General features: G+C 41.4%; 1 protein-coding gene across 6 annotated transcripts in view; it reads right to left on the reverse strand.

Annotated features, from left to right (window-relative positions):
• The window catches only part of Map2k5 (mitogen-activated protein kinase kinase 5), a 226839-nt gene that overhangs the window by 139978 nt on the left and 71680 nt on the right, over nt 1-15181 (reverse strand). For all 6 annotated transcript variants that reach the window (XM_021230404.2, XM_013117467.3, XM_021230405.2 and 3 more), the window contains one exon: nt 9957-9996. In XM_021230404.2, the coding sequence (XP_021086063.1) occupies nt 9957-9996 (40 nt within the window). The remainder of the gene's footprint in view (nt 1-9956; nt 9997-15181) is intronic.

Genomic DNA, 15181 nt, shown 5'->3' on the forward strand with positions numbered 1-15181 from the left:
AGTTCAGACAGACATACAGCAGCGTCAGCACATATCTACCTTTAAGTTACACAGCATGTGAAATACAATCACTAGAGAAATAGTAGTAGTTTCTTTAAGTAGCCACCCATTATAATCCCAGCACCAAGAACTGTCTCAATATCTGCCTAAGCCTTTGTATAGGAGGAGGCGGTACAGAAGTGATTGATGGGGCCCTGGAAGAAGCCAGGTCTCAGAGGTCAGCATTAATGGCTTTAAAAGTCAGTTAAGTTATAACACTCAATTTATGTACCCTATTTTAGCCACACTGGTTATTTTCAGAAGAAGATCATTAAAAGAGAAGAGCCCTGTGAGCCACAGACTCAAAGATAAGCAGAGGGGATGGTAAATAAAATAACATTTTAAAATGGGAGTTTTAGAAATAAAAGAAACGGGAGTTTAAAACCCTGCCACCTTATTTCCTCCCATGTGGGTAATGCCTCTTCACAAACGCTGACAGAGTGGAGCACTGGACAGGTTCTCCGGTCACCTGACTCCCACGCTTTGCCAGGGCCTCCTGAAGTGTGGTTTTCCTTATGGATCTACCACTAAGTTGGACTTTATAACACAAAAACGTCCAAGTGTGTGGGCTTGAACTTGCCTAGGATGCTCTAGTTTAACTCAGACTCTTCTCTTTCCCCAGGCAGGTTTGTGCACTGGAGCTTGAACTCAGGCCTTCTCTCAAATGCTGCTCAAGCACGCTACCACAGAGTCACACCCCAGCTCAACTACTGAACACTTCGGTGAAAATAAATTTTAAAACATTGTTCATTAGGCTGGGCAGTGGTGGTGCATGCCTTTAATCCCAGCACTCGGGAGGCAAAGGCAGGCGGATCTCTGTGTGTTCGAGGCCAGACTGGTCTACAGAGTGAGTTCCAGGACAGGCTCCAAAGCTACACAGAAAAACCCTGTCTCGAAAAACCAAACAACCAAACAAATAAACAAATAAAATAAAAACTATATTTTCAAAAGATAGTAATGATGTAAAATAGGTGGATAATAATTTTTAAGAATTGTGACAGCCGGGCGGTGGTAACACACGCCTTTAATCCCAGCACTCAGGAGGCAGAGGCAGTCGGATCTCTGTGAGTTCGAGGCCAGGCTGGACTGACAGCCTCCAAAACAATACAGAGAAACCCTGTCTCGTAAAAACCAAAAAAAAAAAAAAAAAAAATTGTGACAGTTTGATTCTAAACACTTCTAAGTAAAAACTTAATATTCACGATTGCCATAACGTCACCATTCTACAACTTACAAGACTAAATTACACTGTATCACAAATGAAGAATAAGTATCACTACACTGAATACAGCAAAAACTAGGAACTACATAAACCACAAGGACTGAAACTGGCCATTCTAATAGGCATATTTTTGTTGTTAATATTTTTGTTTTTGAGACAGGATTTCTCTGTGTAGTCCTGACTATTCTGGAACTCTCTTTGTAGACCCGACTGGCCTCAAACTCAGAGATCTGCCTACCTCTGCCTCCTGAGTTCTGGGATTAAAGGTGTATGCCACCACCTCCGGCTGATATGCACATTATGTATATTTTTAATGCTGACACCCATTAAGTAAGAAAGAAAGGCATTTGGGAGTGGCGGGTAGGAGTGGGCACTGCCTTTTCTATCAAAGCACAGCCCTAGCCAACACTTTGGAATTAATCCCAGTATACAGAGACCTTTTCTTTCCCTTGATTGAGAACCTTGTAAGCGTTTCCATCACATGGAGTAAATTGCAACTCCAGAGCACCAGGAGGATGTGCCTCAAGCTAACCCGTCCCCTCACTTGTCCTACACAGCCTCCTTCCTGCTCACCCTCATCACCTTACCAGTGTTTCCTCTCTCCACTCCACAGTCACTAATTACAAAAGCTAGTTTGACCTTTAAGACCCAGCTTGAACGCCTCACCACCCCCAGACACCTACCTCAAAGCCCTTCATCAGAGTTCATCTCTGGCTTGACCCTTACTCATCTTTCCTGCAATTGGCTTTAATGCCCCCAGACATCTCCTAAAAGCTCCCAGAGCAGACTGTTACAAGGTTAGAGGGCAAGGTGGGGTCTGAGTATTCTTTATTCCTCAGCACCCTGCACAAGGGCTCACAGTAGCACCCATTCACTGAGAAGGACCTTAATTAAAGTGTTCCTTAAACAGTCCTCCAGATGTGTTGTTATTAGACACAAGGGGAGTGGATTATGAGATGTCTGCAACTAAACAAAAATCCAAAGACACGAGCACCAAACAAACCAAAGTGCCCCACTGACCGAGAATGGAGTGGGGACTATTGCATTCGTGGAGCTGGTCTCTAATCAGTTTGGAGCACTCTTCCATAATCCGGAAAAAGCAAATCAGGTCATTTCTGCAAATTTGAGAGGGGAAATCCTCTCCATGCTGCCACAGTGGTTGCTCATTCCCTCTGTTTTCTGGGACCCTGGCACTTGGTGAAAGGTTAACTCCCTTCCCCTGGGCAATCTTTCTAGTGAGCTTCAAAACTGCTAAAAATAAACAGACCAATCTGTCCTCTTAAGGCAATCGAGAGAAGCACAGTGAGTGTGGGTTTTCCCTTTGAAGTTACAGCACAGTGTGCACGCCTGAGTCGTCACTCCGTGGGCAGAGCCAAGTGCTTCAGACTGAAGAGAAAGAGCTAGAGAAAGCGTTCAGCCGGCATGGAGGTACCTGCCTGCCTTTCCATTGCTCTCCCTCTGCTAACACCTCCAGGACACACAAGGATGTGCTGTCAAGTTAAATACAAGCAGTCAAGTGACTGAATTATAATTTACTCTGTGCTCAATTTAAATTAGTGTGAGACTATTAAAATATACAGTATAAATACGGCAATTCATCACAAGCTGTCATGGATGACTTCATTTATTTGCTGGAGTGGCATGCACTCCACTAAAGGCAAGGAGAACAAAATCACAGGTCAAATTAAGCCGCTATTCTGTTTTAATTCACTTATTTAATCTGTGGCGACATAATTGTCTTTTACAGTATGTACAACTCAGAAAGGAAATTTGGGAGGATTACAGCCAGGATACAAATGATTAATCAAATGGTCCATTTAAATGCTGTTTTAAAAGCTGCAGAATTCCAAGGACTCGGGGAATGATAATCAACGTATACATACAAGGCTAAGAAATCCCGTTAGATGGATTCTTTTCCCAATCAGAAAATAAACAATCCCGGGGAATCCAGTAAATTCCCCAAGTATTACTATTGGAAAGATTTTATAGGACGCATTAATGGTAGAGAAAGGTTCTGTTTGCTAGATGGCTAACAGTGTTTGTGTTTGCTTTCTGCTCTACTTATTTGCAATGGTCTTGCTACTGATACCAAACAAACAAAAGCTGGCCAAATGTGTTTCAGTGAGTATGCAGGTGATTATCAGTTATTCCTAACATGTGGTTAGCATCATTTTCTAAATGGATGTCTGGGGAAGGAGATGCTGCAAAGTGCTCCTTGACTTTAAGAAGTAGGGATCATATAAGAATGTATAGAAATTGGAAATGCTATTAGTAGGCCTCTCATCTAACTGGTCCCTCAGACATTCGAAGTGTGGCCAACTGACCACTGAATTGGGAAATGAAACTCCCAGGGCTCCATGGAGGCAGCAGAGCCCTGCAGGTGATTTGGCTCAGACAAGGGCCATGATTTGCTACTCTGCACAGTTCCTCTGTGACACCAGGCAACTGGGGTCACTGAGAGGTTCAAGTGACATGCTTCAAGTCACACAAAAGTCAGGAGAGGGTCAGGAAAAGATCAAATGTGCTTCTAACTCTTAACCTTCCATTTCACCCTTTAATATAACAAAGAAGCTAAGAAATATTCTGGCGGAGAGCAATGGTCCATACAGAGAACACCAGGGGGTATTCTGTATGTTGCTAAACCTGTTTTCAGTAGGTTACTTCAAAAGATAAATGGATGAATGAAACAACAAAAAAGTAAATGAATGAATTAAACAACAACAAAACTATTCAATCAGTAAATTATGTGTTGAGACACTGGGCCTTGTAGGTAAAGCAAGAAAATATTTAGTTCTGTTCTCCACTTTTAAAAGAGATTTCAACACATTAGGGAAAATGGACATGATACTAACAGCCATGTGCTAGGTGGCATGTGATCACCTTCAGGAATTACATGCAGAGAATTCTGGAAGGTGGCTGACAGATACAACACACATGACAGGGCTTATGCAGTGTCAGAGCAAGCCCTTGAAGGTTGTTAAGGATTCTAATAGTTGAAGACACGGATGAAGGCATTCTAATTAGGGAGGCGCACATGAATTAAAGTGTTGCAATGGGAAAAAAAAACAACCCAGGTTCAGATGAGGTCACAAGTTCAAGTAAAACAAAACAAAGCGCACAGAAATCAAGAAACCTAAGAACATACTAAAAAGTAATAGTAGACTGTTAATGCATTGCAGAGGGTCCCACCTTCCCTCCAAGAGTGTTTTCAGTTTGTCTGGGGCATATGGTGGATGATATTGATTGTTCTATATTGATTGATCTAACGGGTCCAGAATCACCTAGGAGACAAGTCTTTTGTCATGTCTGTGAGGCAGCATACTGGGTTAACTAAGAAGGGAGACCCACCCTAAATGTGGGCAGCATCACTCCATGGGTTGGGGTCCTGGACCAAACAGAAGTAAGAAAAGGAACAGAATACAAAGATGCAGAGTGGCCAGTTACCTCAAACTCCTGCTACCATGATGGCTACCCCCTCCAACTGTGTGACAAAATAAACTCTCCCTTCCTTAAATTGTCACAGCGGTGAGAAAGGAAACCAGTAGAGAAGTAACATGGAGCCTTTAATACTTTTGAGAGGGGAGCTATGCTTCGGGGAGCTGAATCTAAGGGTGCAGATCAGCAAACGCAGGGGTTTCCATCCTGGCTTCAGTGCTCTCTAGGCAGAGGACCTTGGGAAAGCTGTGTAACTACTCTGTGTTTCAGGTTCTGTATCTGCTAAATGAGAAGCAGTAATAGTAACAAAGTTCATAAACGAAGATAATATATGCAAAATACTTTGGAGCATAAGTCACCAATAAGTTGACCCTTCTATTATTTCCTGAGAGACCTGTTCAGAAGCCGGTCAACAGTCTCACAATAGGCAAAAGCAGGCATTTGGATTACAATGGTGGCAAGAAAGGAAAGGGACCAGAATCATACAAACAAAACAACCCAGATTGCTGAACATCTTGGCACATGCCTTTAACACCAGAATTAGGGAGGCAGAGGCTGGCAGATCCCTGTAATTTGAGGCCAGCTCAGTCTACATAGAAAGTTACAGATCAGCCAGAGCTACATGGTAAGACGCTGTCTCAAACAACAACAAAATATTCAGAAGCCAACCAACCCCTTTCTACCACACACACACACACACACACACACACACACACACACACACACACACCACAAACACATACACACACCACAAACACACACCACACACATACACACACCACACAAACACATACCACACACACACACACACACATACACACACACACACACACACACACACACACACACACACACACACACACACACACACATGTCCCAAACCAGAAATATCAACAGGTTTCCAAGTACTGATCAGTAGCCAGAACAGCACAACCTAGAGACTGGTTAGGCTGCTCAGTTCACTGACTACTGTCTTCTGGTCCCTGCATAGGGTAAGAAAGCAGGTGGAGCTCACAGTCTCCTTAAGCTAAGAAGACAATGTAGGAGTAGTGCAGACTAGGACGGCCAGGGTCGGCTGGCAGAGCACCAGAGGGAGTGCAATAGACCTCAGAGTCTATAGCAGAGTGATAAGCGCTGTGTGGAAACAGGCCATGGAGGAAGAACCAGAGGAAACAGCCCTATAGTCTGCAGTTTGTGCTCCCTCAGCCAGGGTGGAATCAGGAATCTCGCTTCAAGAGAATGGGGAAAATATATTCCAGGCTGATTGTTGGGTGTGCCCTTCACATAAAGTTCAGAAGTAAGTCTTAAAAAAATCTGATTGTCTCAAAGTCACAATCATCTCTGAACAAATTTGAAGAATATTTATAGGAATGCAAAAATATCTAGCTATCTGTACTATATTACCAATATCCCATAAAAAAGAAATACAACCCAAAATGAAGAGAGAAGGAATACCCTGGAAGAAACCCAGGAATGACAATGCATGATAGCATTGGTAGTATGTCCAATTGTTGACTTGTCTGTCCTAGTCAGGGTTTATTGCTGTGATGGAACAGCATGACCAAGAGCAAACTGGGAAGGAAAGGTTTCTTTGGCAGGATGGTGGTGGTGCAATCTTTAATCACAGCACTTGGGAGGCAGAGGCAGGCGGATCTCTGTAAGTTCAAGGCCACCTGGTCTACAGAGTAAATGCCAGGATAGTGTCTAAAGCTATATAGAGAGAAACCCTGTCTCAAGAAAACAAAAAAGGGGAGGAGGTTCTTTAGCTTGTATCTCCACATCACTGGAGGAAATGACTACAGGAACTCAAGCAGGGCAGGAACCTGGAGACAGGATTGGATGCAGAGGCCATGGAGGGTGCTGCTTACTGGCGTGTTCCTCATGGCTTGTTCAGCCTGCTTTCTTATAGAACCCAGGACCACCAGCTCAGGAAGGGGCTCCACCCACAATGGGCTGGGTCTCCCTCATCAATCACTAAGTTAAAAAAAAAACCTTACAGTCTTGCCTACAACCCACTTTTATGGAGGTATTTTCTTAGTTGAGGTTCCCTCCTCTCAGATGACTTAAACTTGTGTCAAGTTGACATAAAACTATTCAGCACAGTTGTCATAAAAAATGGTTGGACACATCAAAGAACAGCATGGAAAATGTTCTTAAAGCAAAAAGGCCTATTTAACACTTTTAGGGATAAAAAGAACATTTGAAAGGAAAAACAAACACACTGGGCAGGAGGAACAGTACATTAGACAATGAAGAGGAAAAGATCAGTGTATTTGAAGATTCTGGAGGAGAAACACTGCACAACTAAAACAGGTAACAGACTGAAGTGAAGTGAACACACAGGCCAAGTTCTCAATGTGGGAGCATTCGATAAAAGGTTACAGTGTTCTGCCAGGCGGTGGTGGTGCATGCCTTTAATCCCAGCACTCGGGAGGCAGAGGCAGGGGGATCTCTGTGAGTTCGAGGCCGGGCTGGAACGACAGCCTCCAAAACAATACAGAGAAACCCTGTCTCATAAAAACCAAAAAAAAAACCAAAAAACAAAAAAAAAACAAACAAACAAAAGGTTACAGTGTTCTAAATGTGATGAAAGCTAAAATCCTGAATATTCAGGAATTTCAACAAACCTTAAGCATACCGAATAAAAAAAAAAAAAAAAGAATCACACTCAAGCCCAGCATAACCATGTACTGTAAACTGTAACCCTAACCTGTAACAAAGAAAGAATTCGAAACAGAAACCAGAGAAGCCTAGTGAGGGAACACACGGAAGAAACACAAAAGACAGGCATCATCTAGCTGGGAAATGTAAAGCCAACACTGGAACAAGATCTTTAAAACTCGAAAGAAAAGTCCAGTCCGTCTAGATCCTGCCTCTAGTGATGATCCTGGACTAACCCTCTGAAACTGTATGCAAGTCCCCAGTTAAACACTTCCTTTGATAAGACTTGCCTTGGTCATGGTGTCTGTCCACAGCATCAGAACACTGACTAACACAGTCCCTATTGTAAGAACCTTATAAAATAGACAAAAGACGCATGCTATAAACTCTAGACAACCATTTAAAACAGTGGAGGCAGAGTGGGTACACAACCAGGACAAATGGAAAACAATGCACAGAACAAGAGGTATAAATACAATCATATCATATCACAGAAAATGTAGATGGTTCTAACACTCTAATTAAAATGTGGCGATCATCAAACTAAATTATAAAGTAAGGTTTAGTATGTCTAGTATAAAGTAACACAAGCTGTCTACAAGAAACTCATTTCCAATGTATAGATGCACTAGGTTAAAAGAAAAAGGCCAACATAAGTAGAAATCTAGCAACAGTCACTGCATTAAGATAAAGAGGTCAGACTGGAGAGATGGCTTAGGGGTTAAGGGCACTGACTGTTCTTCCACAGGATCCAGGTTCAATTTCCAGCACCCAAATGACAGCTCACAGCTATCTGTAATTCCAGTTCAAGGGGACTCAACACCAATGTCAAAATACCAATGTGCATAAAATAAAAATAAATTTAAAAAAGTTTAAAAAGATAAAAAGGCCAATTCATCTAAATGATAAGAACCCTACTGAAACTCATAGCACATCTTCAAAAAACAAACAAACAAACAAACAAAAAAAGATGATTGAGAGTGATGGAAATTTAAGAATAAAGAAGCAGACCAAGGTCCAACTGTTGTCGGAGACCTTAACACTGGTTTCAGTAATTAATGGAACAAATAGAAAAAAATTAGTTCAGACACAAAAGATATTAAAACTAAAAGTCAACTTGAGCTAATAAAGGCTTACACAACACTTTTCATATTCTTTGGATTGTAGACTCTTTTTATGTGCACAGGGAAGATGCACAGAGACCATATTTTGAGCCAAATTAATTTAGAATAATTCCAATTATACAGTATGTTCTTAGACCATGAAAAATACTTGGACCTTCTCCAAATATTTAGAAACTAAGTAATAAATTTCTAAGAATTAATGCATCACTCTGGCTGTTTTGAAGAAATGGTACATTTTATCTAATTATAACCATTGTATGATGCTTGCTTTGGTTATTAAGACCAAGTCTATACATAAAAATCAATCACCATTTGACTCAGTTTGCAGGCACAATACAGGTCTTGCTAGAAAGCCCAGTTCAAAGGTGCAGCCCAGAGAATGGCTTATTTGTAAACTCCAGCTATTCTCAAACAGTGAAAATCTAACAGCTATTTTGTAAAGCATATCATTTTTTTAACTTCTTAAAAATGTTATGTGTATTGGTGATTTGACCATCTGTGTGAGGGTGTTGGATACCCTGGAACTGGAATTACAGACAGCAGTCACTGCCATGTGGTTGCTGGGAATTGAACCCAAGTCCTCTGGAAGAGCAGTCAGTGCTCTTACCCACAGACACATCTCTCCATTCCCCCTGAGAATCATACTCTTAAATGTGATCTTTAATCCTTTCCAGAGCAGCTGCTGGTCCTTTGCCGCACCCAGTTAAGTAACCGTGCCCATGAATCTTAACATTAGCCTATGCTAAATGTAACTTAAAATGTATTAAATTATGAAAATTTTGTATTTATAAGGCCAAGGCTTCTGGATCATTTGTAGTAATGCTCCCTCCCTCTCTTGGCATAATTAAACCAAGATTTTGGTATCTTTAAATATAAAATCAGTATAATAATCTAAGACTTTTGATATCAAAGGACCAAATAGTTAAAAGATAGGAAAATAAAGCTCAGTTAGTGTGGTGCTTTCATCAAAGGAGAGCTCGGGAGAGACCAGAGACAGGGTGTGGCAAGAAGTCATTAGCTGACAGATGGAGCAGAGAGTGTGTCTGTCAAGGTAGGTCACTGCCAGACTGACTGCCAGAGAGTCTGACTGTGTGTCAGCAAATAGCCTACTTTTGAAAAGTGTGTTGGTGTGCCGGTGACTTAAACTGAGAGGGAAAGGAAATCAGCGAGCACCAAGAATTTCACAGCACAGAGCTGAGTCGCCTCAGCAGGCAACAGCACGTGTTGCACAAATCCCCAGTACCCACATAAAATGCCTGCATAGCTGCCTGCTGTAAGCCCAGGACTGTAAGAGGAGATAGGAGGATCAGTCTAGTTCTAGTTCAGTGAGAGACCTTGTCTCAAAGGAATAAGGTAGAGAGTGATAGAGCAGGTCACCCAACATCCAACACACACACACACACACACACACACACACACACACACACACACACTCAGTCGCATACAAATTTGCATGAAATAAACCCAATGCTTACCTTTACAGCTAAAATTTTCCCACTTGGGACATGATATGCTCTATAGGAAGAAAAAAAAAGAAAGAAAATTACTTGATGTAATTAGGTAACCTACTGAGTAGCTAAAGACATAGTGTCAACCCAAACATTTTTGCAAAAATGGGGGCTATACCTGGTACCTTCAAGGCAAATGACCCACACTAGTAACATGTATTTCTGAGGTGCTAAATGGTTTATGAAGTGATTATGTATCTTAAAATATTGTTTGAAAGTTACACTGTTATCGTTACTCTCCTCTCAATGACAGAGTTCTGAAGCATGGAGAAGTTAGCATTTGCCCAATGCCCAAGTATACAGTGGCAGAGCTAGACCTTAAAACTACACCAGAGCTAGACCTTAAAACTACACCAGAGCTAGACCTTAAAACTACACCAGAGCTAGACCTTAAAACTACACCAGAGCTAGACCTTAAAACTACACCAGAGCTAGACCTTAAAACTACACCAGAGCTAGACCTTAAAACTACACCAGAGCTAGACCTTAAAACTACACCAGAGCTAGACCTTAAAACTACACCAGAGCTAGACCTTAAAACTACACCAGAGCTAGACCTTAAAACTACACCAGAGCTAGACCTTAAAACTACACCAGAGCTAGACCTTAAAACTACACCAGAGCTAGACCTTAAAACTACACCAGAGCTAGACCTTAAAACTACACCAGAGCTAGACCTTAAAACTACACCAGAGCTAGACCTTAAAACTACACCAGAGCTAGACCTTAAAACTACACCAGAGCTAGACCTTAAAACTACACCAGGGCTAGACCTTAAAACTACACCAGAGCTAGACCTTAAAACTACACCAGGGTTTCTGGCCCTAGATCCATCCCTTGTTTGTTGTGTCACTGTGTGTGTCTATAGTCATATATAAGCAGCAAAATGAAGGTTTTGGCTTTTCTTTGAGGTACATAAACAGAGAAATCACATCACTGCATTTCATCAAAATAATCACCAATCACAGGATGAGTTCTGACTATGGCTTTTAGTATAATTTTCCATAAGAAACACCACTATGAGGTTTGAGCATGTGGCTCATTTTCCCCCTTAAAAAGAGAAGTGGTGTTTGAATGAGAATGACTCCCAAAGGTGCATACATTTCAATGTTTCCCGGTGGTGGCACTGTTTGAGAAGGAGTAGCAAGTGTAGTTTTGTTGGAGGAGGTGTGGCACTGGGGCAGGCATTGAGTATTCCCCAGTGTCTCTCACTCTGCTTCCAAACTGCAGTTCAGGATATAAGCTCTCAGCTGTTGCTGCTGCCATACCTTTGTCCCACCATCATGCACTCTATCCCTCTAAAATCATAAGCCATGAATTAAACGCTTTATTTTTAAAGCTGCCCTAGTCATGGTGTTTTATCACCATAACTGAAAAGTAATTAAGACACACAGATACACTGAAATTGCATAACCTAGATTAAGAAATATTAATATGATTGGGGAATATAGCTTGTACAGTAATTACTTGTCCGGCACACACAATGCATAGTTTTAGATCCCCAGCACAAGAGAAAGAAAAAGAAGGAAGCATTCATTCATTCATGGAAAGTAAGAAATTAACATGTGCAGAAATAAAGTAATTGTCTATCAAGACCTAATGTGTATAAATGAAGTGAGGCCTTTTACTACACACTGCATGAACTACATATTCTCACTTTTGGGACACAAAATATTTTATATAAAAACATTAAGATGAACTACATAACCCAAGCAGGTATTGCAACTGCAAACCCATCAAAGTACCAAAAGCAAATGGTCTGGGAAGAACTGCATCTGCTCCATGGAGGACTTCATACATCCCATCACTCAGTGGCTGAGCTGTGACAGGGACAATGTCCACCTATACTATATTAGTATATAGTATATAGTATATTTTCCACAGTGGCTGCAGAAGTTGTTGGACCATGCTTCTTTAAAATATATGTGAGGAATTTAGATGCTTTTCCACGTACATATAAATAATTCAATATGCCATATAAAATAATAACATTATTTTCACTGGTATACCATACATGCTTCCAACTTCAGCTTCTTAAAACCCTGAATAGTACACTATTCAAGGACTAAAGTATGACAAAAATTTGAAGTTGTGGGGAAAGCAGTGCTGGTACTTTGCACAAGGGGCAACACATGGACTTCTGAGACCAGCTGTGGCGATAAGAACTTGATTAGCTGAGAGCCCAGCATACATACACCTCACCGGGCAGTTTGGCAACTTAATTAGCTTGTCAAGAAAGCCGATCTCTTTCCCAAAAGAAAGGTCTCCCATTTCCAAGTGAATTAAAAGGGAGACTTGATGATTTAATTATGACGGTCGCTAATTCATCCATGCAAGTTTGGGTTCCATTTCGAGCAATAAAGAAGCCTTGTGGCTTGGTTTACAGTCTGGTGACAGGGCCGATTTCACATTTAATCATCAGGGAGAAATGGATGACAAAGGCAATGCCAGGCATGAGCTAAGCCAACTCCCTCAACTCTGTGATCAGCATCCTACCTGGAGAAAGAGTTTGTTTACTTTTGGCAGATAGTACATCTCAATTGTCTTGACCTTCCTCAGCACATTAACTGTAAAGTGATTAATGAAGTCTGAATGGAGGCTCTGGTTACACCAAAAGACAACTATACACCTCTGCAATGTTTTAATTAACAGCTAACGCTTCAAATTAGTTTGTTGTTGCCACAGTAATTACCTGTTCCGAAGAGTGAAGGGAGGAAGCATTTGTATGAGGCGTTCTTAGTGCTTCTCCCTCTGTGCGCCACTTTGTCTTTTGGGACAATGCCCCTGTAAAGCTGAGCACACACTACAGACACCCGGGGATGGCACAAGATATAAAAGTCTGGGTGAATGTTTGAATGTGAGAAACCTGTGAGGGATTGTCTTTCTTAATTAAATCATTTGAAGTGGGAAGATCCACCTTTCATTCAGATCTTTTGAGGTGGGAAGACTCACTTTAACCTAGGTCACACTTTCTGCCAGCAGCCTATATAAAGGACATGGAGGAAGGAAGCTTTCTCTGCCTGCCTGCTCTCACTGGCAAGTCCATTCCTTCACTGGCATTGGACCTTCTTCAGGATTCTGGCATATACTGAAGACAGCTGAGACATCCAGCCTTTGGACTGAACAACTACTGGATTGTGGGATCTTCCGTTGGTAGACAGCCATTGTTGGACTGGCTGGACCACAGCCTGTAAGCCAGTCTAACAAACCCCACACATATAATGTATATAATAAAATACTGTATATATTGAATATATTCATTCTATCGGTTCTGTTCCTCTAGAGACACCAATACATTGATTTTTTGTTCGTTTGTTTGTTTGTTTTGTGGTACTGGGGTTCAAGCCCAGGTCCCCATGCCTACTAAGCAAGCACTCTTCCATGGAGCAACCTTCTCAGCCCTCCTATTTTCTGTCTTCCTCAGGAACAATCCAGGTGTGGGGACAATGATGATGGTGTCAACATTTGATGTCAGAGCAGAGTTTCCTGAACTAATAGGGAGTGCAGAAACACTTCTTCACCAGAAACACCCAAAAGCAAGATTGAGTAACAGCCAAGCTCAGGAAAACCCAAGAGTGTAAACTTCAAAAGACATGTAAAGGGACTGATCAAGACCCCCTGAATGTGGGTGTCAGTGAGGAGGCCTAGGTAATTTATTGAGCCTTGGGTAGTAGATCAGTACTCATCCCGAGTATACACATGGACTTTGGACTCCCATGCAACAATGTGAGATGCACTCTCACCCTGAACTCTTGGGGAAGGGTCTAGGCCCTGCCCTGGATGAAATTACAGACCATGGACACCCCCATGGAGGGCCTCACCCTCCCTGGGGAAATGAGGGGATATTGGTGGGGCTGGGGGGGAGGGCACGGGAGGAGGGGAGGGAAATGGAGAGGGACCTGGAACTGACTTGTGAAGCAACCTTGTTTCTAATTTAAATTTAAATTTAAAAATAAATAATAAAAAATAGTAAAAAAAAAAAAACAAAAGACATGCAAAGGGGAGGTGTGAGTATATGATGTGGCTCTTGTTCTAACTGGACTTGAGATCTGTGGTGACCTTGTCTATCTGACCCAGGACGACTTATGCAGAAACACCACTTAACAGTAACTTCTGCTAGGTGAGAAACAGAAGAATGTCTCAGTCTCCTTGGGTTAACAGGAAAACACTAGCTACCCTAGGAAGTACCCATATAGCTTCCTTTAGTATTCTTATAGATGGACAAGCTGCTGCACACCTTTAATCCAACATTCAGGAAGCTGCTAGATTATGAGTTTAAGTCCAGCCTGAGCTACATAGTGAGTTTTAAGTTATTCTGTGCTATAAGACCTGGTTTCAAAAAAAGTATACATATGCATATATGTATCTGTATGCATGAGAATATGTATTCATATGCATGCAAATATGCATACACTTGTGTGTGAATATATGTATGTAATTTGTGTGCATATGTATGTACACATATTGTATAAATTCATATGTGTACATATGCATGTATATACATATGTATATGTGTATACATATGCATGTAAATTCATATGATAGTCCCCACCATACTTCAGAAGGTGTCCCTGAACTATCTACCACACTGGGCACACAAATGATGATACGTTCAAATCATCACTTTTCTATTATTTATGTTTAGCACATCTACCATGTTTAACCCATGGCAGATGTTCAGTTTTACAAATTCCACTTATATCTAATTAATTCTATAATCTGACAGGTAAAATCAGCACCACCACCTTTCATGGGAAGATTCCTAACTACTGAATCCAAAGTCCATATGAGGATTTCATAATCTGATTATCTCATATCTCTGTTTCTGTCTACCTTTCTTATCTCTAGTTATCACTCTGCTGTACTAAACATGGTCCTGCCACCTCAGGGCCTTTGTATCTGTGCCAGGAGTCTAGACCATTCTTTCTCTAATGTTTACTTGGCAGCCTCCACTTGCCTGTTTCCCAAGTGCTGGGATTAAAGAAGTATGACAGCATGTGATCTCTGATAAAAATCTCTGCTCTAGTAGAATTTGGTTTGCTTTTTCAGTTCTATTTTTATTATTTGTATCTTCTCTTTGTTAAGTCTGAGGAACTAGCTTTTGGTTTTGTTGATTCGTTTCTTGAACTTTGGCTCCAGGACCAATTCTTTGATTTCTAGGGTGTACTCTCTACCACTGCTCTGTCCAGTCT

Source organism: Mesocricetus auratus, unplaced genomic scaffold (assembly GCF_017639785.1).
Source record: "Mesocricetus auratus isolate SY011 unplaced genomic scaffold, BCM_Maur_2.0 Super-Scaffold_100691, whole genome shotgun sequence".
Taxonomy (NCBI): Eukaryota; Metazoa; Chordata; class Mammalia; order Rodentia; family Cricetidae; genus Mesocricetus; species Mesocricetus auratus.